This window comes from Vipera ursinii (assembly GCF_947247035.1).
Source record: "Vipera ursinii genome assembly, chromosome: 1".
NCBI lineage: Eukaryota > Metazoa > Chordata > Lepidosauria > Squamata > Viperidae > Vipera > Vipera ursinii.
In genome coordinates, this window is record NC_139512.1 from 74,482,456 (window position 1) to 74,510,288 (window position 27,833).

Genomic DNA, 27,833 nt, shown 5'->3' on the forward strand with positions numbered 1-27,833 from the left:
GGCTCTACTGTCATGTCAAGAGTTTATGGTTTTATACTATAAATGAGTCGTATATTTGGAAAACTAATTTTACAAAACAAAAGCAAAATTATGGGAAAAATGGAAGCCAGAATGATCACAAAGAGGGCAGTAATAGTTCCCAGTAGATGTATATTATGTTTTTGGAGCCAGGCAAATCTTTTAATCTTCCCAAGCTTTAAAAGGCTTTTCAAGAGTCCTGGATTTGATACTTTTTAGTTGTTTGAGCTGTATTTTTAATGACATTTGTTTAAATTATCTGCAATGTATTCTGGAAACAGATGCTGGAGACACATAACCCCCCAAAAAAATCTTACAAAGAATTACAAAGTTCACTGAAGATTGGTTGCATCCAGTACATTCCATTCTTTACTAACCTATCATCAGTAGGATCTGAATCTGTTTCTCTATCAGCTGGGACATTCATTGCTTCAGCTAGCTGGAAATTGCTGTCATAGACACGATAATGGATTGGCTGCAGCTGATGAGCATACCACTTTGGCTTATCACCAATCAGAGCTGGGTCAAACATATCTATAAAAGCAGCAAGAAACAATTAATTTGCCTTATGCCAATCACAAAAATAGTGTTACAGGAGCTACATTAACGTCTAAAAACTCAAGACAAAATATGGAGAATAACAGGATTTCAGGCCTAAAATAGGCATTTCTGATTTTTATTGGGAAAACAACTTCTTATACTGAACAAATCTTATTTGTTCCTAAGAAAAAATCTTAAAACGTAGTGGCCAGTTAATTTCTCAGCAATACTTTGTATTGGAACATCCCACATTAAAATCAAGACAGTCAACAATTCATTATCACACTTACTGTTGTGGATTCTTTGGAAAGCATAATTAGTGGGACTGAGAGACCACTCCCCAAAGTATTCTACTGCCTGTGTTTTGGACAATTTTTCTGCAAAGGGTGTCTGTTTTGGACGTGAAGCTAAAAAGGAATTGGCCTGAAATGCAACCACAGGCCGGGGGAAGAGACGAAGTGTGCGGGTATGCATCTGGAATCCTTGTAAAACATTTGGTGAATTGAAGAATCTCACCATAGCAACCCTTTAAAAAAGGAAAGATAAGTCATTTAGCAAATAGCATGAAAATTGAAAATGCACAGAGCATTCATGAATCACCAAAAAATAACTGATGATGCATCCCCAATAAGGAAAAAGCAAATGAATACGTTTGTTCATACTAACACTCACTAAATTGATTCTAGCCCCCAGGATATCAGCATATCAGAAGCACTTCTCAACCCTCAACATGCTTTGTTCAAGATATTGCCCACTTTTTCTAAAACAAATTTGTGATGTGAGCTGCAGTTCACAAAAGCTTAGGTTATTTAGCAAGATTTCCTGGTCTGAAAAAGTGCTACTACACTACTCCTGAATTTTGGTTAACATAAGCTAATATGGCTGTCCTAAAGTGTCAGTATCATTTGTAATTTTCTTTGAAGAGCCCAGAATATAATAATATAATATAATATAATATAATATAATATAATATAATATAATATAATATAATATAATATAATATAATATAATATAATATAATATAATAATATAATATAATATAATATTATATTATAATATAATATAATATAATATAATATTATATAATAATATAATATAATATAATATAATATAATATATATAATATAATATAATATAATATAATATAATATAATAATATTAATATATTATTATATTATTATATTATATTATATTATATTATATTATATTATATTATATTATATTATATTATATTATATTATATTATATTATATTATATTATTATATTATATATACATGTAAAGGTAAAGGTTCCCCCGCACATGCGTGCTAGTCATTTCTGACTCTAGGGCAGGGGTGTCAAACTCAATTTCATTGAGGGCCGCATCAGCATTGCGGTTGCCCTCAGGGGGCCGGGTGGGCGTGGCCTACTGGGTGGGTGTGGCCTACTGGGTGGGCGTGGCCAGCTCTACATCGTTCGCATCAAGGGTGCCTATGGGGGCCTGGGCAGGAGTGGGACAGATCTGAGGGTCTCTGGCAGGAGGAGGGTCTCTGAGCCAGGGCCAAGGCAGTGGGGGCTGTTCCCTCCCTGTTTCCAGGATGGCTTCGCGGGCCGCATGAAACCACTTCGCGGGCCGGATCTGGCCCCTGGGCCTTGTGTTTGACATGTCTGCTCTAGGGGCTCCATTTCAAAGCCGAAGAGCCAGCGCTTGTCCGAGGACGTCTCCATGGTCATGTGGCTGGCATGACTAGACGCCAAAGGCGCACAGAACACTGTTACCTTCCCACCGTAGTGGTCCCTATTTTTCTACTTGCATTTTTACGTGCTTTCGAACTGCTAGGTTGCCAGAAGCTGGGACGAGTAACAGGCGCTCACTCTGTTACGTGGCACTTGGGATTCGACCCACCAAACTGCCGACCTTCCAATCGACAAGCTCAGCGTCCTAACCCACTGAGCCACCGCGTCCCTATATATATACATACATATACATACACAGACATACACACACACACACACACACACACACACACACACACATATATATATATATATATATATATATATATATATATATATATATATATATATATATATATATATATATTAATATCTTAAATCAAGGCATCTGAAAGAAGTTTCATAAACTTTTATGAGGTAGCCATGTTTCACAGAAGTCATATAACAGCTTATGCACAAACTATTGAACTCTAAAGCTTCCTCAACTCTAAAGCTTCCTCCTTCTGTTATGTATTCAAGATGAACAATGATTAATATTTATATGTTTACTTATATGTAAGGGTGTAGGTCTATACATATGTTGTATATAGTATGTTTAAATGTGTGTTATGTATGTGTACACTTCGACAGCAACTAAATTTCATTTTTAATGTGTGCCATTGTGCCCATACTCAAAAATGACAATGAAGGTTATCTATCTATCTATCTATCTATCTATCTATCTATCTATCTATCTATCTATCTATCATCTATCTATCTGCAATGTATTAACTATACTTCTTAACTATATCCTTAGTACTATAGATCAGGGCTTTTCAACCTTTTCACCTATTGTACCACTTTTAGGATATGGCAACATCCGAGTACCACTAATCGCCTAGCAAGATGTCAAAACTTTGATGACCAAAAAAAAAAAAGGAAAAAAGTGATGAAGTACAGGTAGTCCTCGACTTACAACAGTTCGCTTAGTGACTGTTCGAAGTTACAATGGCAGTGAAAAAAGTGCCCCCCAAGCCACAGCCGAGCAAGACACCTGCCTGCCCGCCCGGCAGCACTCTTCCTCCTGTCCAAGGTTTTCATTGTTGTGAGTATTTTTGTTGAGGATTGGCAGCGGGGGTGGGGTGGGGGGTGTTTGGTTTTTATTTCCCCCGTCTGCTGGGTGGTTGGTCACTTCACATGACCCTGGGACACTGTGACCATCATAAATATGAATCAGTTGCCAAGCATCTGAATGTAATTCACATCTGGAGCCTGGCGCTGATCCTGGTGCTTCCGCTGAGCCCTGACAGCCCTGCAGCTCCAGCCGTCTCTCACTCAGGCTTGTGCGGTGCTGCCACCGGTTCAGCTCATTCCCCTCCCCTGCTACCACTTTTTTAGCATGGTCACGTACCACCTGCCAGGTGACAATGTATCACAGGTGGTACCCGTACCAGTGGTTGAAAAACCCTGCTATAGATCATCAAGAGAAGATCACACTGTTACAATAAATTTATCTGCATATTCATATATAAGCAATGTACATTGTCAGAAGGTAATATAATTTTGCTTATCATGTGTTGCCAAGTAGAGCACTGGCTCTTACCACCTAACTGGAAGTTTATTATTTACATTCGGCAAAAACACAATGCTTCATCTCACCTAGTGGCCACATCCACTGAATCTACATCATTGCCATAGATTAGTGGGTTGAACTCTGTGGACGGTGTGGATTGCAGGTCATTCTGCGGTCTTCCCAGAAGCAATGGGATTTCTTGACTTTCATGAAACTTTTCTAGGTTAAGAATAGGCTGGGTATTCAAACTCATGCTGGCCAAAGCCTGAAGAGCAATATGTTACAAACATAATAAACGAAAATGGCATTTCTAATACAACTCTGTGTCATGGGCAAACACAAACTGAGTGTGATGTTCCAATATACCCTGGGATCATCTGAGATCTCTTTCAGCTTTTTTATGCAAATAAGAATAAACTTAATCCTTCCTCTGCTTAATTGATTATAAAGTTTTTCCTTTCAAAGCATTTTAATTATATTCAAGAGTCACTTAGATGAGATGGGCAGTTTAGAAACTTGACAAACAAATATTGTTTTTTTAATGGCATAAGCTCTAATGACTTTGATACAAACATATGTATTATTAATGTATATTTTATTACTATTTTTATTTAAAACATTAGAAATCACCCTAGAACACAGGTCTGCAACCCGCGGCTCCGGAGCCACATGCGGCTCTTTCAGCCATCTCCTGCGGCTCCCAGTCCTCTGCCATGTGCAGTCCAAAAAAAAAAAAGTGGGACTAAAAAAGTTCAATCAATTCAAATATGCAGGGTAGGTGCATATCTCGCCTTGGCTCCACTCTTCAGTCAAACCCTGTTCTGCACATGCGCGCATGTACGCGCATGTGCACACATTTTTTGCGGCTCCCAGTTTTTCCTTTTGTGAGGGAACCGGTTCTGAGTGGCTCTTTCACTGTTTCAGGTTGCTGACCCCTGCCCTAGAACATGTTAAGAGGGATGATACACAAATGCATTAAATAGATTAATACACATTAGTATTAATACAGATTCACATTATTGGGTAGTTATTTCTTGTTCTGAATTATCAACTCAGCCAATTTGTTTTGAGGTTCCAGTTTTGCCCTTTATGCCATATAAAAGGAGCAGAGTTAATGCATTCTTCACTATACAATTACTATGGAAGCCCAGATTCCTAGAAGGCTTAAGTTTTCAACAGTTTTGATTTCATCAACTCTTCTGGCTTCTGAAGAGGCACTTCACATATGACATTTGTAATATTCACAAAACAAGTATCTTTATCTTAGTTTAACATGTTGAACATACAAAAAACCCCAAACATTTTAGTTCTCCAGATTGTACACTAGACTTTTCTCAATTTCAGCTTCTTTGGAGGAGAGGGTGGCCTACCCTCAAGCCATGTGAATTTCTTTTATTTATCTTTCTTTTTTTAGTTCACCATCTTCTACTGATATATCAAAATAGACTAACAAAAAAATTATCCAATGGCAACTTGAGGGAGAAAAAGGTAAAATAAAGACACCTTTTTTTCAGGCGTGAGCAGTTGTTGCCGAGTGATTGCAGACATGCTAATCAGAGTCTGGAGGCAAGATGGAAGATCACATGACAACATCAGCGACAATCAGAGCCAAAGACGAATACATGATCACATAGAGACAGATGGAGAAAAATCTATTATTACTAATACCACAGATGAGAAAATAAAAAGAAATAAAAATAAAAAGCACAGTTCTCGAAGGAGGCCAGGCTGCTTTGCTCCCATACACCTGTTTGCAAACATTTTCCCTTAAAAAGTACTGAGGGCTACTAAATTGATGCACCGCACGCATTTTAACAATACACTGACATCTGATGTTGTGACTGCTATAAATGGGCTGTATAAATCTTTTAAGTATTTTTGCTAAGTAGTCACGTATGTTTGTTGCCTAGATTCCTTACCATCATTAAACATTTTTTTCCTTCTTGCCTTAACTTATTCCATAAAAAATAAGATTGTGTTTTCTATCTGCTAGAACAAAATGCACATTTTTATTTTATTCATATTTGTTCAGGTGTGTGGGAATGTTGCCAACAGCCCCTTAAACTGTGGAAACAGAAAACCAAACAGATCAGAAAGAGAGACTGCAGATTCTACTGCCTGTTGGTTTGTTGCATTAGCTTACACAAGAAATCACATATAGAGTCCTGCTCTTCTACGAGACAGAAGCAGTAGTTTTTGACCTGCTGCTGTAACGCTTTACCTGTATATATTGCATGCAACATGCAAAGAGGAACAATAAAAGAGCAATGAGGAAGAGAAATACAGAAGTCATAAAACCTCTATTATGAAATATAATAAAAAAACTGGAAAGAAAAATGTGGATTTCATTGGCAACTATGTGAATAGAAATAAAAAATTAATGATGTACAATGGGAAAACAAGTCAGAAAAATTAAAATGTTTAAGGCATACAATGAGTGGGAGGGGTAGGAACAAAAGAATAAGCTTTCTGCAGTTATTAAAGTCAAAGTTGGATTTATAAAACCATTTTAAATAGAGTGGCAAAGCCTTTTATGTGGTTCTGAATGATATGAATAGTCCACAGAGTTTGACACATGTCAGATGTAGCTTATCAAAATGGAGGTGGAGTAAGGATGTGATAAACCATATTCTAATGCAGTTTGAAGCATACACATTGATAACAATTCAACAATAGCAATTCAAGATGATTTCAAAGCTTCATGACCACGTCAAGATTGTCATGTGTATGAATAGATCTCACATAAAACTCCAAGCCTCAGTAAAGAAATCCAATTTTTATCACCGTATATATGACTTATTAGGGCTGTACAATATTAAAGTACAGTTGAGTGCTAGTGCTACCAAACTCAAAATTGTGGTTAATTTTAACTAAGTTCAGTTACAATAAACTACATTTAATCCACGCTTTATAAATGTGACTTTTTTCAGTGAACCATTATTATTATTAAACACAGTTTGAATCTGAATAACAAGCTAAACTGTAGGAAATCTAAAATAGAAGACAATTCTAAGGTTGGCCTGATGATCAATAATAGTTTAACAATATGTTTGACCACGATTTTCATTTTATGTTCCATATATTATACCTTCCTAGGGTACACATTTTTACTCTGCAGCTTAATATATCATTACTGGAAACACCATCATAAATCAATTGTATAAATAAATATCCATAAGATTGCTCCATACGTATAGGAGTAAATTAATAAAGAATGGTGAAATGACAGATAATAGGCAGAAACTGGACAAGCTGAAAAAAGCAGAAGTTGTTTTACTGTCTTAACAAAATGTTATGAAAGTTACTCAGTGTGCTTTGGACATGCAGCCTTTTTTCAACTATATATTTTTTTCTCATCCAAATACAATCCAAGGCAGCACTGTGGGGGGAAAAACCATTACTAGCTCACCAAATGCTTTACAGCTGACCAGTCTAATTTTGAGTTTTTTAAAAATAATAATCAATTATTAATTATTAATATGATTGCTACATTTTACAAGTGACTACTCTTAGTCTACTCTGATCCAAAGCCTTCTGTATTGGTTTCCTCTCTTCAAATTCCCACATATTCTGACTTCAAAAGAAGCACTATATATATAACATAAAACAGACTGATTCTTGTGGGGAAAGGCAATTGCTATTTTGTGAAAATTAGGAGATATTAAAGGGAAGGAAGAAAATTATTACATAAAATGTTTCTTCCAAATCTGATAAGAACCAGGGTTTCTCATAACCTCCTCTAAATACATTTTCTACATTCCAGTATCTCTTCAAGACTAGCTATTTTCTGAAGTAACTGTTCATTTAGGGATCAGAAATTAGAAGGAACATCAATAAGTAGCCAGAGCCTCCTTGTTCTAATACAATAGCAATATATTTCAATACGAATTTTCTCCAAAATAACCTCTGATGCTCACAGAGATTCTCTTTCACAAATGGTAAAATGATGATTGTGGAATTATGACCAACTTTGAGCCTGGACCTCTTAAGCTTTGATCTAACTTTCTGTTGTCCCAGCACTCTCATCTTAGTTTTAAACTCCTCTTAGCCATACTCACCAGAACATTAACTTACCTGCTTCAGATGCTTTTTCAGTTCTAAAACTTCTGGTTCTGGCAAAGCAGGCACTAATTCAGCATTTGTAGGAACAATGACCTGAAATTAACATTTAAAAATAACATTGCACCAAGGAAATCCCTTGAGTGGATTTCTTTTATGTATCATAGAAACAAGCTCAATTAACAGCTAATGTATAGGACCCTATGCTCCAAATCAGTGTGACAAAGAGAACCAAATAATCCATCAAATATTGGTGATCAGGAAATTAAGTAGTTTTAGAAGCAGGAGGGAGCAGGTATCTGTGTTAGTAAAAGCAATGTGGAATTACAGAAATCATAATACTAACTTATGACCTGTCCACAAAGTTACAACCATCACATTACCCTCACAGTCCCGTGATTGCTGTTTGGGCACTTCACAATTGATTTGCATTTATGATAATTGCAGCATCTTGCAGTCACATGATTTGCAACCTTCCAAGCCAGCTTCTGACCAGTAAAGTAAATCAGGGAAGTAGGATTTTGCAACAACCATGTGATTTACTTAACAAAGTGATTCTCTTAACAACCATGATAAAAATGGTCATAAAATTGGGTCTGGTCACATAATGACTTGCTTAATGACCACATCACTTTGTGATTGAAATTCTGGCTCAAATTGTGCATATAACTCAATACTTCTCTAAATTACATTTAACACATAAATAGGAACTAGTTACCTTGTTGGTGTCTAGGTCCACCAGCCATACATCATCTGGCATTTTAAAATCTAATTTATAAAGGAAGAAGCTTGCTGGGACTCCAATAATATAAGGTGTTGGAGCTAGAAGTAGCTGTAATGGGCAGAAAATATTAATAAAAGTCAGATAAGAACAAAACTAGAGAAGCCATGCAAGGTTATTTAAACGTTTTTTTAAAAAAGAACCCTTTGTAAACAATTCTTCCCAAGGGCAAGAAAAAAAAATAAACTGAAGATTTCAGTAACAGGTCAACAATACACTGAAAAAACCAGATACACATATTGGCTCTAAGGAAAGTCTTTAGTTGTGTCATGGCTGGGCTGTCCTAACACAACCATTTATATACCTGTTCTGCAGAAGCCATGCAGGTAGGAAGGAGAGGAATCACGGGGAACATGTATTCCAATGGATAGATCATAGACACAAATGCCATCACAGACATGGATAGAGCATTGTAATCGCGAGACTGCAGTACTACCTGAAGCCAAAGAAAAGTGCATTAGTGCAACAATAAAACAAAATTCTAACTTTTTCTTATATGCTACAGTTCTATTTTCATCCCAGTGCTGCTTCCTTAATCAAATGCTATTTTACACAAAAAGATACAATTATGAAGGACATAACCTTCATATCACTTCTAGGACAATACTAGGAAATTATTGTGACAAATCTACATAATCCTCCATGCTAAAGCACTACTGAAACATTGTGAAAAGGCAATGCAGTTCTCACTGCTAAATTATCTAACAATGAATTAGCCGTGGTTTCCTCTCACCTTATGTTCCAGAAGAATGCAGGACAGTACTTGCAAGCAGGCATCCACACCTAGCAGCTCCAAGGGCAAATGCAAAGGGAAATCCACCAGAGAAAAGCGGGAAGGGTCAGGGAGGGCAAATGTCAAGGCTGGCTGCAATTCATGAGGTAAGACTTCCACATCCACACGCTTCTGGCCAGCAACTGGCACAGGTGAGCGAAGAAGCCGATAAATCCAAGCCTCGGTTTCACGCAAATCATGTAACAAAGCACTAGATTTCTCCTCCACAAGCAGTGAGCCTGTGAAAATCCGCCACATGGTGTCCCTTTATAAAAATGATAGGATTAATACTTATTTTTAGCAGTTCTACTGAAAATCCTGCAATAGACATTAGGCTAAGGCTTTGTTCCAAGAGCACAATAAAGATTCAGAAGATACTTTTTGACACTTTAGACTACATACACACATAATACTTAATCAAAAGATCAACCATGGTTTTCTGAACAAGTCATCATGGCATGCTGCATATATAGCATTGAGCCATAATGGGCCAGTTCGTACATTACTCTAAACCCAAAAGATTACTATATAAAAAGCAATTGTAAAACTATTTATAATGTACAATCTGTTTTATTATCAGTTTTATGCCCTGCATAGCATTGTGCCATGCAATAAGTACATACATGGTTGGGGGGGGTATGAGTATGTTGGTAGTGGGGGAAGATCAGGCTTGGAAGTATACATTTCAAATTATGTATATTATGTTCTCCTGATCTTAGTTTTCAGATTATGAAAAGACAGAGAGCATGGCTGAAATGACATGTTAATAACATTCTGGAAATATAATTCTATAAACTTTTTAAAAATTCAGTCATTGATTAATTCAGCAACCTTATAAATCAAAATTATAAGCTAATTATAAATAAATTGTTCTCTTGTGGCATATGCAATATTATCTTTTTACATTGATGATGAAAGCAATCAAGGCTCAAACTAGTAAGGCATGAAGTTACTCTTGGTATTAATCAGGTTTCACAGACTCATACTGTGGGAATTTTTACTGTACAGCCATCAGAATATTTTAGATAAATAACACCCAATAATATTTTATAAATACATTTTAAGTAACACAGTATTCTTATGCATCTGAAAAGAAGAAAGCAATATTATTTTATTGAAATCCAAAGTAGAATTAAAAGAGCCATTGTGGCAGACCTATTACAGAAATCAGTGTCCAAAATTATCTGAATATTGTATGTTTAGGTCTACTAATTTTATGTATTTGCCTTCAGTTTGCTTGAAAAGGCTTCCATTCATGCTTTTTTTCTTATTATCCTTGCGTATCTTATTTATAGTATTATCAAAGAACACAGAAGGAAATAATTGAATACTATACCATGCATACATTTTTGACATGGTATTCATGCATGTATCTTAAAGAAATCAAGTTTCTAATATCAGAACATTTGGGGGGAAATCACAAAAATTCTCGTGTCTAACTTTGTAATCAAATCTCAGAATCTTTTCAATAAACAGATGCAGCATTTGGTCATTCTAGTTGGTGTTAGAAAGTCAGAACATGACACACAATTCTATATAGCTTCAATAGCTGCCATTTTGTGTCCAAGTCCAATTCAAGGGGTTGGTTTTGACTTCTAAAGCCTTGAATAGTTTTTGAGTCTGAAAAATATGAAAGCTACCTAGACCATGGATAAAGCTTGAGTACTTATAGCATTGAATTATACATATATCCATATGGTTTTCCTAAAACCCATATGGAAGTGGTTTTCCATTACATTCTCCTCTGATTTCTTTTCAACTTTCTTGTCTAGCCTATAGTCCTATATAAAGTCTTTGGAGTACCGAAGTCTGTGAAGGGGAAGTTTTACTCCTTTAGCTGTGTATGAATCTTGTGGAAAGTTGAGACTTCCGGTTTGCCGACGCAGCCATGGACATTTGGAAGATGAGCTCTGTCCTCCTCGTCCAGTTTTGCATTGCTGGGGGACCCTGAAAAGGGTCTAAAGTTGCCCTGTAGGGGTGACCAGCAAGGAGAGGCCCTCAGTGGATTGCTCTCCCGCTAGAGCCAGCACAACCCTCCAAACCAGCGGATGAAAGACTGGCCATTGTAATATGGCCCGTCACTAGGCTGCGGACAGCCGAAGTCATACTTACTACCAGGCAACTTTAAAGCACCATGGAAGAGACTGGATGAGATCTACCTCTCTTAAATCCTAACTATTCTTTTTGACCTACATAAGCTGCTAAAGCATTTTTCCCCCTGTGAAGAGGGAAGGGAGATTTTAGCCCTCCCTCTAGAAACAGCGACAACCGATTATTCAGGGGAGTTTAAAACGTTGAAAAAAATAACTGGATCACAATCGGAATTTTATTTCCTAACGTCTGTGGACTAAAAGATTTTCTATTTTCTATTCTTTACTTTCTATTTTTACTGAAGATCTGAGTTTTTCCTTATAAAATTGAAGCAAAACTGAAAAGATTAAAATAACTTTGGGATTCAAAGGAAAACTTCAAATGGTAGGGGTGACATCTTGTGGCTAAATCTGACACTTCAACTTGTTATTGTCTAAAAGAGACTTGCCTGACAGCCCATAAAATAGATAAGACTCATGCTTCTAGTAAAGCTTCTAGTCTAACACATCATTATGGAAGAAGATCAGGAACAGACTTTTCCTATGGATGAAGATCAGGAACAAATTCTTTCTATGTTGAAAGCAATTTATTAAACCCTCCTAACAGCTGGTGATGAAATAAGAGCCTACAGAAAAGAACAAGAAAGCAGCCCGGATATGCAAACTGAAACTTTGACTACAACTAAAAAATTAACTATACAGAATACAACAGAAAAAGTGGAACAATTAAATATGACAGAAGATTTAACTGCCCAACAAACACAATGGAAAATCCAGAAAAGAAACTGACAATATGGAAAGAGGAAAAGACTTCCTATATAAATCAGAAGAAACCTGAGGATCAAGAAGAAGAACAGATGGAAGAGAAGATAAACAGTTCAGGACAACTACGTTGAGATGGAAAAACAAAGAGACGACTTGCTAGACCTGCTAGACCTGCTAACCCTCTCAAAAAAGGGCAACTAGATGGTTTTTTCCAATGTGAAATAATACATATAACAATTCAAGATTTGTTTGATGACTCAAAAGCACACAAATGGAAGATGATTTGGCAAAGAAAGAAAGCTAGAATAAGACTGAAGAAGAATGGGATTTTGACCTACTTATGAGAATTAAAACAGAATATACTCAAATACATGTGTACTTTGAATATAACCTATAGTTATGAATGGAGATAAAGAAAACCTTGGTCATTTAAAATTTAGAAGTATAAATATTAACAGTTAAATTTGAATATTGATTTGCTGACAAAGGTGATGTAAAGGTGATTAAGATATATATATATATAAGCTAAAAACCTACTGATGAATGTAATAAATATGTCTTGATGTAGCGGTAAGAATGAAAATTATTAGCTTAAATATGAGATAGTAGGTACAAAGAGGAAGAGAGAAGAAATATTAAACGTTGAAATAAAAGAAATTTTGGTTACTAAATTTAAGATATTTGGAAATTATTAGAAAATAAGAATGTTATATTGTATTATTAATTTGTTGATGTAGATGGTGAGAACTTAAATAGATATACCAGATGTTGTGAGGAATTATGACAAAAGGAATTGGGGTCATTTAAAACTTGGAAATGATAAATATTAAACATTTAATTTAAATATCAATGGAAAATTAAAATTGGGAAAAATTCACTAGGTTATTGATTGTCTAATAGACTGAATGTTAAAACAACTTATATAAACTAAAAACTATTGGTAAATATATAAGAAGTGTATTAAATTTAAATACATTTAATAAATTTAATAAATAAATTTAAATATGAGACAGTACATATTAAAGGGAAAACAGAGGAAATATTTACTGTAATAGATTTGTTCTAATGATATCTGTATGTAATTGAATTATTGTAACTCAGCCGCCATGTTACTTTTCAAAGATATAAATGTAATATTAGAAAATCAATAAAAAATTTTTTTGAAAAAAGAATCTTGTGGAAAGTTTTGAGGTTATGAATTAGCCAAGAGAAGAGAAAAATGTAATGAAAGGAGAAAACAGGCATGTAAAACAAGTAGGCATGGAAAACAATTTGTTTTGTTCTTACATGTAAATTGTTTACCTAATTTACCTTTTCTTATATTATCAGGCTTTTAAATTATTAATTTAATAATTAATTTAATTAACAATTAATAATTAATTTTAATTTACAACTTCAACCCAAAAAAGAAGAAAAAAGAAAGCAAAAAAAATCAAGATTTTAATTTTGGCATACTATTTAAGCAACAGAAATTGTGTATTTAGAAAACAAGTGACAGTTTATGGTATAAAAATGTTTTACAATTATACTAACAAACTCCCTCCACAGATTCTGTGATCTTCATGCATCCTACACATTCTCACATGAAAAGAACAGGGAATCTAAGTCATTCTTATTTCGTTAGGAATGGCCGGTTATACGAAGCAGATTTGTATCATTTAGATTTGAAATCAAGGAAAGAAAAGCAAAACCACTCCATCTATACCTCTGCACTCCTCGAGGGATTGCCAGCTTCTTGCCTAAGAGCCTCTCACTGCAGCAATCCACCAGCTTCTTCAGAGTGTACAGACATTCACGGAAGGTAGAAAAAAAGGGATAGTGGCTAATAATGCAGAGTGAGGTCAGGGTACTGTTACGAGAACGATGAGTGACTTTTGCTGATGATTTACTCCGAGGTGATCGGTTTGTATCAGGCACTGACTCTGTGCTCTGTGGCTGCAGAGAGACACTGCTCTCTAAACTTTCATTAGCTCTTTCTTCTTGCACAGTAGACGCATCCCCAGATTTGGATGCCTTCGGTCCATCTCGGATACGATGTCCACCGCTGCCTTCACCCTTCTCCTTGGAAATACGCTTCTGGAAGGACCGATAGAAGTTAACGCATATCCCATAGCGGGTGATGCCTGTATCTTTATCTGTGAGCGTGAAGACAAAGGAAGTATCATCTCTCAAGCTCATCCGCTTCTGCCGCACGCTTAAGCATCCTTCTGGTTGGCAGAAAAAGACTACATCTGGAGGCAATGGGAAGTCAGTGTGGTCTTCCAGTGGGTAACGGCGCAGCAGTTCAGGTGTCTGTGCCACACTATCACTGCTTGGTTGCCTACAGGAATACAAATATAAAAATACTGAAATATATTATTACTAAGGTAGAAATGCCACACTGATGCACATCTTCCCAATGGAAACACCACAAATACCATGGAACTTCCCCCCCCCCTACAAATAGAGGTTGTAGGTTGGATTCTATCCTGGGGTTGCAGAAGGAAGAGAAATGACTAACCTTCCTGACCAGCAATATGTCAAAGAGAGCTTATGAATCCTGACAGGTTTGGACAGAATAGCAAAAATGTACTCTTATGACTGATATACTTATCACGCCATAATGACTAAAAAAAATGATGCAGTTATAATAACTGCATAACTGCTAAGCACATTAATTTGTGCTTTAGATTGTAAGCCGCCCTGAGTCTTCGGAGAAGGGCGGGATATAAATGGGATTTAAAAAAAACTGACTGCAGAGCCTAAATGGAAAATTAGATGCTTAAAACAAGAAATTTATGGTTAGTAACAAAATGGATCTATTTTTTTGCCAAGGAAAAAGAGGCAATAGTGAGACTACCTTGATAGAGTGATAAACTGATTTTATATATGCAATTCAATTGTAAGAAGATAATCATTATTTTTACTTCCACGTAAGAAAGTCAGGGTGGCAAAGGATAGGTTTCAGTAAAAGAGAATGATGCATTAATCAGTTAAGTGAATCAATAGATAAACTGAAATTCAAATCAAAATCAAAGAGACCAAAGCTCACAACATAAGCTTTTAACTATACCACAGTAATTGCTTGAGAAAATATTTAAATTACTACCCATATAAATTATAAACTTCAACTAGTAACTGAACAACTAATTAAAATTACAATTTAAGCTTAATGCATCTCACTGGCTTTCTGTAAAACCTTATAGTCCCACTAGTCCCCCCATGCCTTGGGTTGAGATGGATGGGGACCCCTTGTTGGTTGTGTTTTTGTTACTCTTTGTAATGCTGTACAGAATTGCTAAATTACATCTTGGTTTTGGGGAGAATGTTTATCATGGTTTATATTACTGTATAAGCTGTCCAGAGACAGCTGGAATTGACAATGGATCAAATAAATAAATATATAAATTACAGCAAGTAATATCACCAATTACAAAAATCCTGCTAAAAAGTAAATATTGAGTTAAAGGAGCAAGCCACATGTTATAAAACGATGTAAATTCCTTACTCTGCTTGTTTTTTTAGTGAAAAGAAACTGTTGGAGGCTGCCACCAGCAATGAAAGAGGAACAGATGGGATGTGGGTGATCTTACCCTCCAACATTTTTTCCTCCCCAAAACACCCACTTAACTACCTTCTCTCCACCATCATAAGATGGAGAAACAGATTCAATATTGTTTTCCTATAAGGGAGGTAGAGAAAGTTTATGTCACAGCAGTTGGACAATATGCTATTGCACACTGCTATCATTGCCAATGTGGGTATTAAAAGGAGATATACGCACTTGGCACTACCTTTTCTTCTGTACCTTGCTTGCAATCATAGACTCCACAGTATTTATTTATTTAATTTATTTATTTATTAATTTAATTTGTATACCGCCCTTCTCTCAAGAGACTCGGGGCGGTGAACAGGGCAATACATAAAAATTAGATACAAAAATTAAAATTATTAAAACATGATTAAACAATGCCCATAAATAATACAAATTTAAAATTGAAGTCATTTATAAAAATCCCACCCCGTCCCATCAGGCCAGGCCAGCTTGTTTAAAGAGATGGGTTTTAAGTAACTCAGAAATATTTCACATGCATCTTGTCCCTTTCTTAGATAATTTTATTTAATTCTTATTCCAAAGTATACATTGCATTGGTTACTTGTTAGTAATCAAATGGACTAAGAAGTTCAAAGTCAATATTACATCATCGACAGGTTGTTTATAATGAAGTTTTCCGAGATTATTTTTAATGTTTTCATTAGAAGAAATGCAGAGATCTTGGCATACTAGCGTTCATACCAAGTCTTGTGATGTCAAGCAATATCCAAAGCTTGCAAACATATGTGGGAGGCAGTCCTGCTGTAGGCAGAAAAGCCAGCTGGTTGACTTTGGGCCAGTCACTCACTCTCAGATCACCCCCACCTACAGGATTGCTGTTGTGGGGAAAGGAGGAGGAAAGAATATGTATGTTTGCCACCTTGAGTTACTTATAAAGTAATAAAGGCAGGATAAAAATCTAAGAAATAAATGAATAAACAGAGACCTGGGACACCTCCATCAGGCACTTTCATTATTCACTGTGGTTTTGCATTTATGATACTGTAGGAGCCACCCATTATTTTGGATACTTTATAGAGATGCTCACTAGCAATAGCACTTAAACTTATATACCGCTCCATAGTGCTTTACAGCCCTAAGTGGTTTACAGAGTCAGCAAATTGCCCCAACTATCTGGGTCCTCATTTTACCGATCTTAGAAGGATGGAAGGCTGAGTCAACCTTGAATCAGTGAGAATCAAACTGCTGACAGTGGCCAGAATTAGTCTGCGGTACTGCATTCTAATCACTGTGCCATCACTAGTGAACATAAATGTTCCCCCTCTCACCTTGCTTTGGGCTGGTGATTAATGGCAGCAGCTATTTACTACTTTCTATACCCCTTTACCAGACCATTGTGATAATATGTGTATATTTATTCTAAGCAAACACATCTAGCGGTTTACTATACCTGGCTCCAATAATCACAAGGTAATCAAGTAAGCGAGGACAGCTCTTCTTCTTTTGCACCATGGTCTCGCTTCCTAGACTATGTCATCTCAATGAATTCCTTTGTCATTGGTCCATCTAATATCCAGTACATGCGCTAAAGAGAATGCCTCTGGCAATTGCGACATGAACCTATAAGAAAGAAATATTCCACTCAAGATTAGATTTGCATTCATCAACAGTAATGACTTGATAGTAAGTAAACAATCTGAGCAATTTGTGATAGAGATTACAAACATCAACCTATGCCAAACACTGTTCAGAGTTTCACCTCTTTTATGTCTATCTGGTAAATATAACAAGGAAAACTACCTCCAAGACTGAAAAGAGAAGTTTACTCTTTTCAATTACCTGCATATTCCCCAAATTTCTGAAAAGTCCAAAATTAATCAGAATTATAACTAGCAATCACATGCTTTTCCTAAATTTGGCATTGGAGATTTCCTCATTTCTTTGCCCTGACAAGCCCATTTTGTCTTCTATAGCAAATGGCAAGAGGTTTGACCTATGTGTCTGCATCTCAGCTAGCTTATGTTTAGTTAAATGAAAAAGGAATTATTTCAGCTTTCTGCTCATGTTCAGGAGCACATTATCCAATAAGCATTTCTAAATCCTTAATACAAGTAGTCCTTACAACCAACCACTTAACAACTATTCAAAGTCACAATGACAACGCCCCCCCAAAAAGGCCGATAACATGCAGATTCAAAGTCTAAACGTCCGTGCCTCCCATCACAACAATCCTGTGGCCCTTGTTGGGCACTCAACAACCAGTTCACGTTTATGGTTCCTTGCAACATCCTATGACCACATGTGTTCATTTTTGCTGGAAACCAATGTTTCCTTCCAGTTTCCAGAAAAAAAACACCCCATAGCGAATGGGTTAGCTTTACGATCACTGCATTTTGATTATCAACCGTCACAAAAAAGATCATAAAATTGGGAGTCGTCATGTGGTGACCTGCTTTACGATTGTGATCATTTACTACCAAAATCGCAAGCTCAGTTATGGTCATAAGTTGAGGACTATTTCTACTCTGTTCAAAGATGTTTCTTTCTCTAGTTCTGCCTTTGTATTTTAAATTTAAATTTAAATTTCCTATCCACCAGAAGTAAAGACAGGGCTGAAATGTCTCTTGCAGTAAACATTCATGACAATATATACTGCTCAAAAAAATAAAGGGAACACTTAAACAACACAATGTACTGTATTTAATAGCAGGATGTCTTATCTTGTGTTCCCTTTATTTTTTTGAGCAGTATATATTTTGTATCTAGCAAGCAACGTAGAAAATTGTGAATTTCTGACATAAGAGTACTACATTCACAAAAGTTTCTGAAAATATCTACTAGGACACAGCTAAAAACTGGAACAGATGGAATTCAATAATATTAATCATGTTTATATTCTTAAATAAAATGTAGCCAATTTGACTGTTCAATAGTAACATATACTTAAGTTTGCTTACTTCATTGCATTACAAAATTTAGCTATAGTTGTTTTTATAACTTGTTAAAATTGTAAGCATTATGTTTTAATGCTTAGTATTTTTGTGCTCGTAATTTTCAAAGTTTTTAAAATATTATAATGCTAAATTATTATAATAGAAAAATACAGAGACATAAAAGTATTACTAAAATAAAACCTCAAAATATTGATAATAATTTTAAAGGAAAAATGAAAAAACAGGAGGGAGGCATGGAAAATTGTATTATAATCAAACAGCAAAATATTTAATCATATTACTCAAAAGTCTACTTCCTTACCCTAATATTAGGTAATATTTTATTAGTTAAGAACTAAAAGAGGAAGTAAAGAAGAAAAAAGAATGCATAAATACTTCAGAATTAAGTACACACATCTAATACACTTTTTAGTTTAAAACACCTTGAAACGGTATTAATCCCCTGGATAATTGCAAGGTAAAAACTGCTCCAGGACAAGGCTGGCTTTTCAATTTTATTTTGTTTAATGTTGATTGTTTTCATTATTATGAGTTATCAAACTATTCTTAAAGAAGGGAAAATGGATATTGCTATGGATTTCTCTAGGAGGAAGAGGTACTGGCAATAATTTGTGTCCCTCTAACAATTACTTTAAATTGAATTCTTTTGGAAACATTTTGGACAGAGGATCACTGGTTTGAAAGAGGAGTCAAAGAGACCATCTATGTCAAAATTGAAGAGACCACTCTCAACAGAGGGGGAGGGAGGCAATATCATCTCTCTCCAGTCTACAACACAGTCCTTTCAGCAGCTCCAAGAAGGCTCCATACCCATTTGCGCTACGCAGGTGACCGCGACACAGATAAACCTCCAGGTGGCCTCAACGACGCTCTAAAACAGAGTTCCCCTACCCTTGGTGTATGGACTGGTACCAGTCCATGGCCAGTTAGGAACCGGGCCAAACAGCTGGAGGTGCGCTGAAGGCATGTCTTCCTCCTCCAGGCACGAGGCGAGAATGCAGGTGTCTGGGCAGGGGCGGGAGAGTGGCTGTGCAGAAATTGTCTGCTCAGTGCAAAGGTCCTCCGGTAGCTGCACTTGCAACTGGCTACATCTCCTCCTGCTACTTCTTCTTCCACCTCCTCTTCTTCCTCACTTTCCTCCTCTCCCCCTCCAGTCCCCCCAACTGAGCTTGCGCGCCCTTCGTGCAACTCTCCAAGTTTGCAAGACAAGCGCGCACCAGTCCAGCTTGAAACTGGGAGCTTCCCCAAAGCTTCATTGGAGGGTGATCCTCCCAGGGTTTGTGTGTGTGAAGGTGTCTTTTTGTCAGGGTGCAAATAGGGGAAGGGAGAAGCTACCTTTCACCTTAAGCCCTGCATCTCCAAGGGATCCTCTCTCTCGTCTGCACCTTTTCTAAGACCGCTGGGCTCTGTTGCACTTCCAGAGGAGTTTTTTGCTTTTGTTTAGATGCTCCAGGTGCCTCGTGTTTTGGCAACATCCTGCCTGTTTTTCGTGGTTTTGTGTGTGTCCCCCCCCATGTGTGTGTGTGTGTGTGTGTGTGTGTGTTCTCAGCACTTCAACATCTCAACATGCTGGGCTTTACTGGAAGGCTGAGTTTAGCACTATCTCTTCCTTCCTTCCCACATTCTTAGAAACAGAAAGTCACTAGTGGGGGAGGGGGGGTTGGGGGGGGGTTTATAAAGTTCTTATAAAACTTTTCAATAAAAAAAAGAAACAGAAAGTCACTGATCTAATCTATTACAATCTAATAATAGAAATAAGTGCATTATTTATTTCTTCATTTATTTATTTAGAAAATTTTCAATAAATGTAATGCACTTGAATCATCCTGACACCCCCCCCCAACCCCTCCAAGCCATCCCACCCCCCGTCCATGGAAAAACTGTCTTCCATGAAACCGGTCCCTGGTGCCAAAAAGGTTGGGGACCTCTGCTCTAAAAAAATGCAAGGAGTATAAATCCCTCCATTCCCCGCCATCCAGTCAGAGCTGAAGAAGCTTCTTGGATGAGAAGCGAAATGTCTTCAAAAAAACCCCAAGAAAGTCCAGTTGCCTCGTGAAAAAGCAACTTTGGGATAATTATATGTCCATTTTTGTTATTAAATACTTCAGTAATAAAAGTTCTCCTTCTAAACCAGAGACAAACAATACATCTTTCACTAGGAAGATGTTATTTTACATTAAAGTTTATTACCTGATTCATTCTATTTTACAACTATTCCACATGAAAACTGTCCTTCATTAATTAATAAAAACATTTATTATTTGTCATATAACTTATAGCTCCAGATTCAAAATACAAACATTGAGAAAAATTCTCCTTGTGTACCTTAAAAATTCTATGTTAATGTTAGGCCCTTAGCTTTTTACAGGTATATAATTGTGAATGCTGCTTTTGATACTGAATATTGCCACTCTCCATTACATCTAAAACAAGTTGAAGCTATGTAAATGAACTACAGGTAGTCCTCGACTTACAACAGGTTGTTTAGTAACCATTTGAAGTTAACAACAGCACTGAAGAAAATGACTTAGGACCATTTTTCACACTTACAACCATTGCAGCATCCCCATGATCACGTGATTAAAATTCAGATGCTTCCCAACTGATTCATATTTATGACGGTTGCAGTGTCCCGAAGTCACGTGATCCCCTTTTGCAGCCTTTTGACAAGCAAAGTCAACGAAGAAGCTAGATTCACTTAACAACCATGTGACTAACTTAACAACTACAGTGATTCACCTAACAATTGTGGCAAGAAAGGTAATAAAATGGGGCAAAACCTACTTAACAACTGTTTCACTTAGCAACAGAAATTTTGAGCTCAATTGTGGTTGTAAATTGAGGGCTCATTGTACAAAATACCAAGTTTTGGAGATTTAAAAAAAAGCATAGATGTCTCATCATCATCAATGTCTTCTAAAATATCTTGCCCTGCCTTTATAGCATGTTATGTATGTATGTACGTTCCTGAGAGTGTCAGCCCCAATTTTTAATACATTTTAAAATGACCGCACACTGTGCACTCCTGCATTCCTCAACAGCCATGCTTACAGATGAATTTGACTAATGTTTTCATAGAGAGCACAGTTTTCTAGAGAAAAAATATATGATTAATATATCATTAATATAAATATATGATCAGTCAACAAATAGCCTACTAGTCATTCAATTACAATTATATGTCATACATATAAAGCTGGGTAATAGGAACCTTAGGTAATCTGATTCAGATCAGTCTCCATAGCAACTCATCTTCTAGGACTATTTATAGAAGAACATCAGCTCCCCCCCTCTACTTGCATATACTGTATCAACTTCACCTGCACTACAAACAACATTCCCCCAGGTAAAATATCTTCCTTGAGGCAGTAATTTACTATTGTTTTTGGAGCTCCTCTATGATGTTGTAACTTCCTAATCATTAGCGCTTTTCCCATGTATGACAAACACTACTAGCTTTTCTTTACATTTGAGCTAGATTATTGATCAAATTTGTACTAATCCACAATCTACAACTATATACAATCTGATCTCTCAATACTTCTATACAATTGTCTTAAAATTGCCTACTAAATATAAGTTAGAAATTTTCCTTCAAAGCAATCAGTAGCCTTGGTGGAGCAGTGGGCTAATGCCTCCTTAAGTAACACCAGCTGCCTGCAATTAGTGCAGGTTCGCATCCCACCAGGCTCAAGGTTGACTCAGCCTTCCATCCTTCCGAGGTAGGTAAAATGAGGACCCAGATTGTTGGGGGCAATAAGCTGACTTTGTAAAAATGCCGCTTGGGCCCCCCCCCGAAAGCCCTAATAAGCAGGCATATACATAGAATGAAGGCTATTGCTAAGCACATTGATTTGTGCTTAGATTGTAAGCCGCCCGGAGTCTTCGGAGAAGGGCGGGATATAAATGGGATTAAAAAAAAAATCCATATGCACGGGACACAATAAATAAATTAGATTGTGAATCTTCTTAATTTAATTGGATCTATATGTGCAAAAAACATTGAGGGCCAAATCTGATACCTTAATAATTTCTAGGAACTTTATTTAAACATCTAAGGTGATATTTCCCAAAAAAAACAAAACAAGAATTAGTTTATCTGTATAATACTAAAACTTTCATGCCTGTTTCTCTTCAATTGGGTAAAACAATTCACCATAGGGCAATATGACATTTAAATTTGGCACCTTGAATCTCACTCGGAAGGCAACCGGAAGCCAATGCAGCTCGCGGAGAAGAGGTGTTACACAGGAGTATCGGGGAACTCCCATCACAACTCGCGCAGCTGCATTCTGCACCAGTTGAAGCCTACGAGTGGTCCTCAAGGGCAACCCCATGTAGAGAGTGTTGCAGTAGTCTAACCGGGAGGTCACGAGTGCATGGGTGACTGTGTGTAGGGCATCTCTGTCCAAATAGGCGCACCAGGCGAACCTGGGCAAAAGCCCCCCCCTGGTCACGGCTCCTATATGATCTTCAAAGCTGAGCCGTGAGTCCAGGAGGATGCCCAAGTTGCGAGCCCTATCAACGGGGGGTAACACCTCACCCCCCCATCCTTAATGATGGAACAAACTGGTTAACCCAAGATGCCGGTACGTACAGCCACTCAGTCTTGGCAGGATTGAGACGAAGCCTATTTCTCCCCATCCAAACCCGGACCGCCTCCAGGCAACGGGACATCACATCGAGGACATCACTGGGTTGGTTCAGGGTGGAAAGAAAAAGTTGGGTATCATCAGCATACTGATGATACCCCACCCCGAAACCACGAATGAGCTCGCCCAGCGGCTTCATATAGAGGGGAGAGAGGACCGACCCCTGAGGAACTCCACAAACGAGAGACCTCGGGGCGGACCTCTGCCCTCCTGTCAACACCGACTGCGAGCGGCCCAGGAGATAGGAGAACCCCTGTAAAACAGTGACTCCCACTCCCAACCCCCTGAGACGCCGCAGTAGGATACCATGGTTGATGGTATCAAAAGCCACTGAGAGGTCTAATAGGACTAGGACAGAGGAGCATCCCCTGTCCCGAGCCCGCCAGAGATCATTCACCGGGCCTGAAGCCCGATTGGTACGGGTCAAGATAAAAAAGATAAAAATCATTTACTCAACAAGGGACAGATGGCAGGAACTCTTAATGTTGTCACAGGGTCACAGACTTGAAATAGTCCAATCATGTCTGACTCTAGGGCACAGGTCCTGCAGCTCCCAGTTTGCAGAGAGAGAGAGACAGAGATAGAGGCACTTGCGCTTCCCTCTTCTCTCTCTCTCTCTCTCTCTCTCTCTCTCTCTCTCTCTCTCTCTCTCTGTGTGTGTGTGTGTGTGTGTGTGTGTGTCTGTGTGTGTGTCTCTCTCTCTCTCTCTGTGTGTGTGTGTGTGTGTAACTCATGTTGTCCTCTGAGAAGCTGACAAGCTTATTGGGAGGGGCTCCTGCATTTGCTGCATCTCCAAGGAAACAGGAAACAGCAAAAAGCAGCAGCTCTCAACGGCAGGAGAGCCAGCCCAATAAGAATGTGTGTCAGCTTGTCCAGAACAGCATGAAGCCAGCTTGCCAGGTGAGCAGAAGACTGGAGAGAGGGAGAGGGGGGGAAGAGAGAGGGGGAAGGAGAGAGAGGGAGGGAGAGAGAGAGAGAAGGGAAGCGCAAGTGCCCCTCTTTCTCACACACACACACACACACACACACACACACACAAAACAAACTGAGTGGGGGAAGAGGACTGGCAGACCAAGGGCAGGAAAAAAGAAAGAGAGAAGGGAAGCACAAGTGCCTCTCTCTGTCTCTCTCTCTCACTCACTCACTCACACACAACACACAAACACACTGAGTGAGGGAAGAGGACTGGCAGACCAAGGGTAGAAAGAGAGAGGGAGGGAAAGAAAGGGAGAAAGGAAGGGAGGGAGAGAGAGGGAGAGGGAGGGAGGGAGGGGGAGAGGTAGAGAGAGAGAAAAAATATGAATATATGTGGTTGTCCTTACTGGACTTTTAGTAAAGAACGTTTAATGAAATATTTTGATGTTATTTTAAATTAAGAGGTGAGGTATGGGGATAATTATGCTGTATTTAAAGATGGTAGATAAGCTACTAAAATTGTTTTACCTGTTGGGATGAAGGAGAAAGGTTTTTTCCCCTCTTTCTCCTGTCTTTTTCTTTCCCCCCTCCTCCCGCAATTTTTTTCTTTTCTATTTTTCTGTTTGTAGTTTTTATAGTTTGCACTGGCTTTTTATTTTGTAAATACAAGAAGGACTCGAATAGACATTTGAGTATTTTATTTGAAAGTAAACTTTGACCCAGGGTCTCTTTTTTTTGGAGCTCAAAATGCTTTTGTTGCATGCAGAAATAAAAATTTGTTTTCTTTGCAGTAGTTCATTGATTTCATATATGCAGCACACTATAGTTTTTTTCTACATAGCATAAAGGTAAAAAAACAACATATGCAGTGCTAGCTTAATTTTAGATGTCGAAAGAGTTTTGCAGCTCCCAGTGCTTTCTTTTCGGTGGGAAACGGGTCCAAGTGGCTTTTCGACTGTTTTAGGTTGCCTACCCCTGGTCTATGGGGTGGTGCTCAACTCCGTTTCTTGGCCAAGGGAGCCACTGTTGTCTGAAAACATTTCCATGGTCATATAGCCAGCATGACTAGACACCAACACTGTTACCTTCCCACTGTCACGGTTCCAACAGCTGACTCTCTTCAAAAGAACTTTGGGGCATTGTTTTCCTTAAAGAATCTTTTATTCGAGAAACAAAGTGTAGGCACTACATAGCTGAAGCCGAAAACTGAATTCCCCTCCCCTGGCACAAAGTAGCAAAGCGCAATTCCCTCTTCCAACTAACACTCACAAATCACATTCCCCAATTAACTTGAAGCGCGGGCTTTCTCCCCATCTCTCCTGCCTGCCAAATTTCTTTCAACTCTGGACCTAATAACCTTGGGTTCCCACGGCTGAGTTATTATTGTTATGACTAGCTGGACTCTCATCCACATTCCCCCTCCCAGCATCAATGAACTCTAAAAGCGACAGAGAAAAGATGGCTACATTTCCATCTGTTGTCAAAGCAAGAACATCCAATGTTAGCAGCGTTGACATCCGCCCCCCCCTTACAAAAAGGACAAATCCTGTAATGTGTACAAAAGCACAGGTTAGGGGTTGCCTCTTGGTTTATTAGGGTGTTTCTTATAGAACCTGTTAATGAGTGTTTCAGCTTTTACATCACTAGATTTCACCCAGGTGGCCTCAGACAACGGATATCCCTTCCATTGCACTAAGTACTGCAATTTCCCCTTAAAAATTCCAGAATCAAGAATACGCTTTACTTCATAGTGAGTCTGTCCTGCCACCATGAGGGGTCTGGGTGCCTTTTTAGGGGGAGATCTTAAGATGGAACCCCAAAAAGGTTTCAACAGGCTACGATGGAAAACAGGGTGAACTTTTCCTAAGAGCCTAGGAAGTTTTAATTCCACGGTGACCAGGTTAATGATCTTTACAATGGGGAAGAGTCCTAAGTACTTTGGTCCTAACTTCTTACTAGGTAACGTAAGCCATAAATATTTAGTTGACAGATAAACCTTTTCCCCAACTTGGAATGTTCTTTGAGGAGACCTTTTTTTAATCTGTCTGTTTTTTGTATGTCTCGGAAGCCTTTTTCAAAGCAGTTTTCGTAGTTTTCCAAACTTCCTCCCACCCCCTCACACATTGATCAAGAGTCTGGGAAGTGGAGGGCACTTGGGGGTATTCAAGTATTGGGCTGAACTCTTTACCTGTGGCCACTTTAAAAGGCATGAAGCCGGTGCTGCTGTCAACAGAGTTATTGTAAGCTACCTCTGCGAAAAGGAGGAGGTCAGTCCAGTTCGTTTGTTGATAATCCACATAGCATCGGAGATACTGCTGCACCATTGAATTTGCAGATTCAGCCACCCGATTGGTAGACTAGTGAAAAGCCAATGATAGTCCTTGAGATGAACCAATTAGTTTAAAATTTAGCTGTGAACTGCACCCCTCTGTCAAAGATTATTCATTTATGTGTACCATGCAGTCTGTAGATGTGTTTCAGAAACATTTTGGTTAGTCGTTGGGCAGACGGGAGCCCTTTGCAGGCAATGAAGTGACCCTGCTTTGAAAACAGATCTATCACAGTCCAGATGACCGTATTTCCCGTACTTTCAGGTAGATCTACTATAAAATCCATAGCAATTTCTTCCCATTGTTGGGAATAGAAGTTGACAAATCCCAGAAATCTCTGGAGCTGTTTGCGAGTCTTTGGGGGCTGCCATTCAATTACGGCTTTCATTTTGGTCAGGTCTATTTCAATGCCCTCGCTGGAAATTCTGTAGCCAAGATAATCTAGTCGGGTCTGGTGAAACTCACACTTTGATAGTTTAACATAAAGTTTGGCATTCAACAGTTTATTTAGCACTTCTTCCACTAGTTTTACGTGGTCAGCCATATTCATGCTGTATATCAGGATGTCATCAAGATACACCAAAATCCCTTTGTATAAATAGTCATGTAGTACCTGATTAATCAGCTGCATGAAGACAGTTGGAGCCCCTTGCAGTCCAAAAGGCATGTTTTTAAATTGGTAGCTCCCCATGGGACAATTAAAAGCAGTCTTCCACTCATCTCCCTCCTTTATCCTCACCCAGTAATAAGCCGCTCTCGAGTCCAAATTAGTGAAGACCCTCCCCTTTGCCAGGTGGGTCAGTAAGTCCTTCAGGAGGGGGAGGGGGTGTTTGTTTTCCATGCTCACTGTGTTCAGATCTTTATAATCTACGTAGAGACGAAGAGACCCGTCTTTTTTTTAAAAAATGACACCAGGGCTCCCATGGCAGACTTGGCCCGTTCAATAAATCCCCTTACTAAGTTTTTGTCCATATACTGCTACATCTCCTCCATCTCAAGGGGGGACATAGCATACATTCTCGGTCGTGGGAGTTTGGCTCCCAGTAACAGTTTGATAGAACAATCATTGGGCTGGTGGGGAGGCAGAGTGTCGCAATCTTTCTCACTAAATGCCTCCGCTAGGTCCCGGTATTCGCTGGGGATGAGTGGCTCA

The 27,833-nt window shown here is 38.1% G+C and overlaps 1 protein-coding gene across 7 annotated transcripts in view; it reads right to left on the reverse strand.

Annotated features, from left to right (window-relative positions):
• The window catches only part of MADD (MAP kinase activating death domain), a 117,587-nt gene that overhangs the window by 79,257 nt on the left and 10,497 nt on the right, over positions 1–27,833 (reverse strand). For all 7 annotated transcript variants that reach the window (XM_083349011.1, XM_083349012.1, XM_083349009.1 and 4 more), the window contains 10 exons: positions 17,280–17,449; positions 14,000–14,614; positions 9,401–9,704; positions 8,972–9,103; positions 8,605–8,718; positions 7,902–7,982; positions 5,331–5,387; positions 3,914–4,092; positions 849–1,084; positions 396–552 (listed from right to left, as the gene is read on the reverse strand). In XM_083349011.1, the coding sequence (XP_083205137.1) occupies positions 396–552; positions 849–1,084; positions 3,914–4,092; positions 5,331–5,387; positions 7,902–7,982; positions 8,605–8,718; positions 8,972–9,103; positions 9,401–9,704; positions 14,000–14,614; positions 17,280–17,341 (1,937 nt within the window). In that variant the 5' untranslated portion in view covers positions 17,342–17,449. The remainder of the gene's footprint in view (positions 1–395; positions 553–848; positions 1,085–3,913; positions 4,093–5,330; positions 5,388–7,901; positions 7,983–8,604; positions 8,719–8,971; positions 9,104–9,400; positions 9,705–13,999; positions 14,615–17,279; positions 17,450–27,833) is intronic.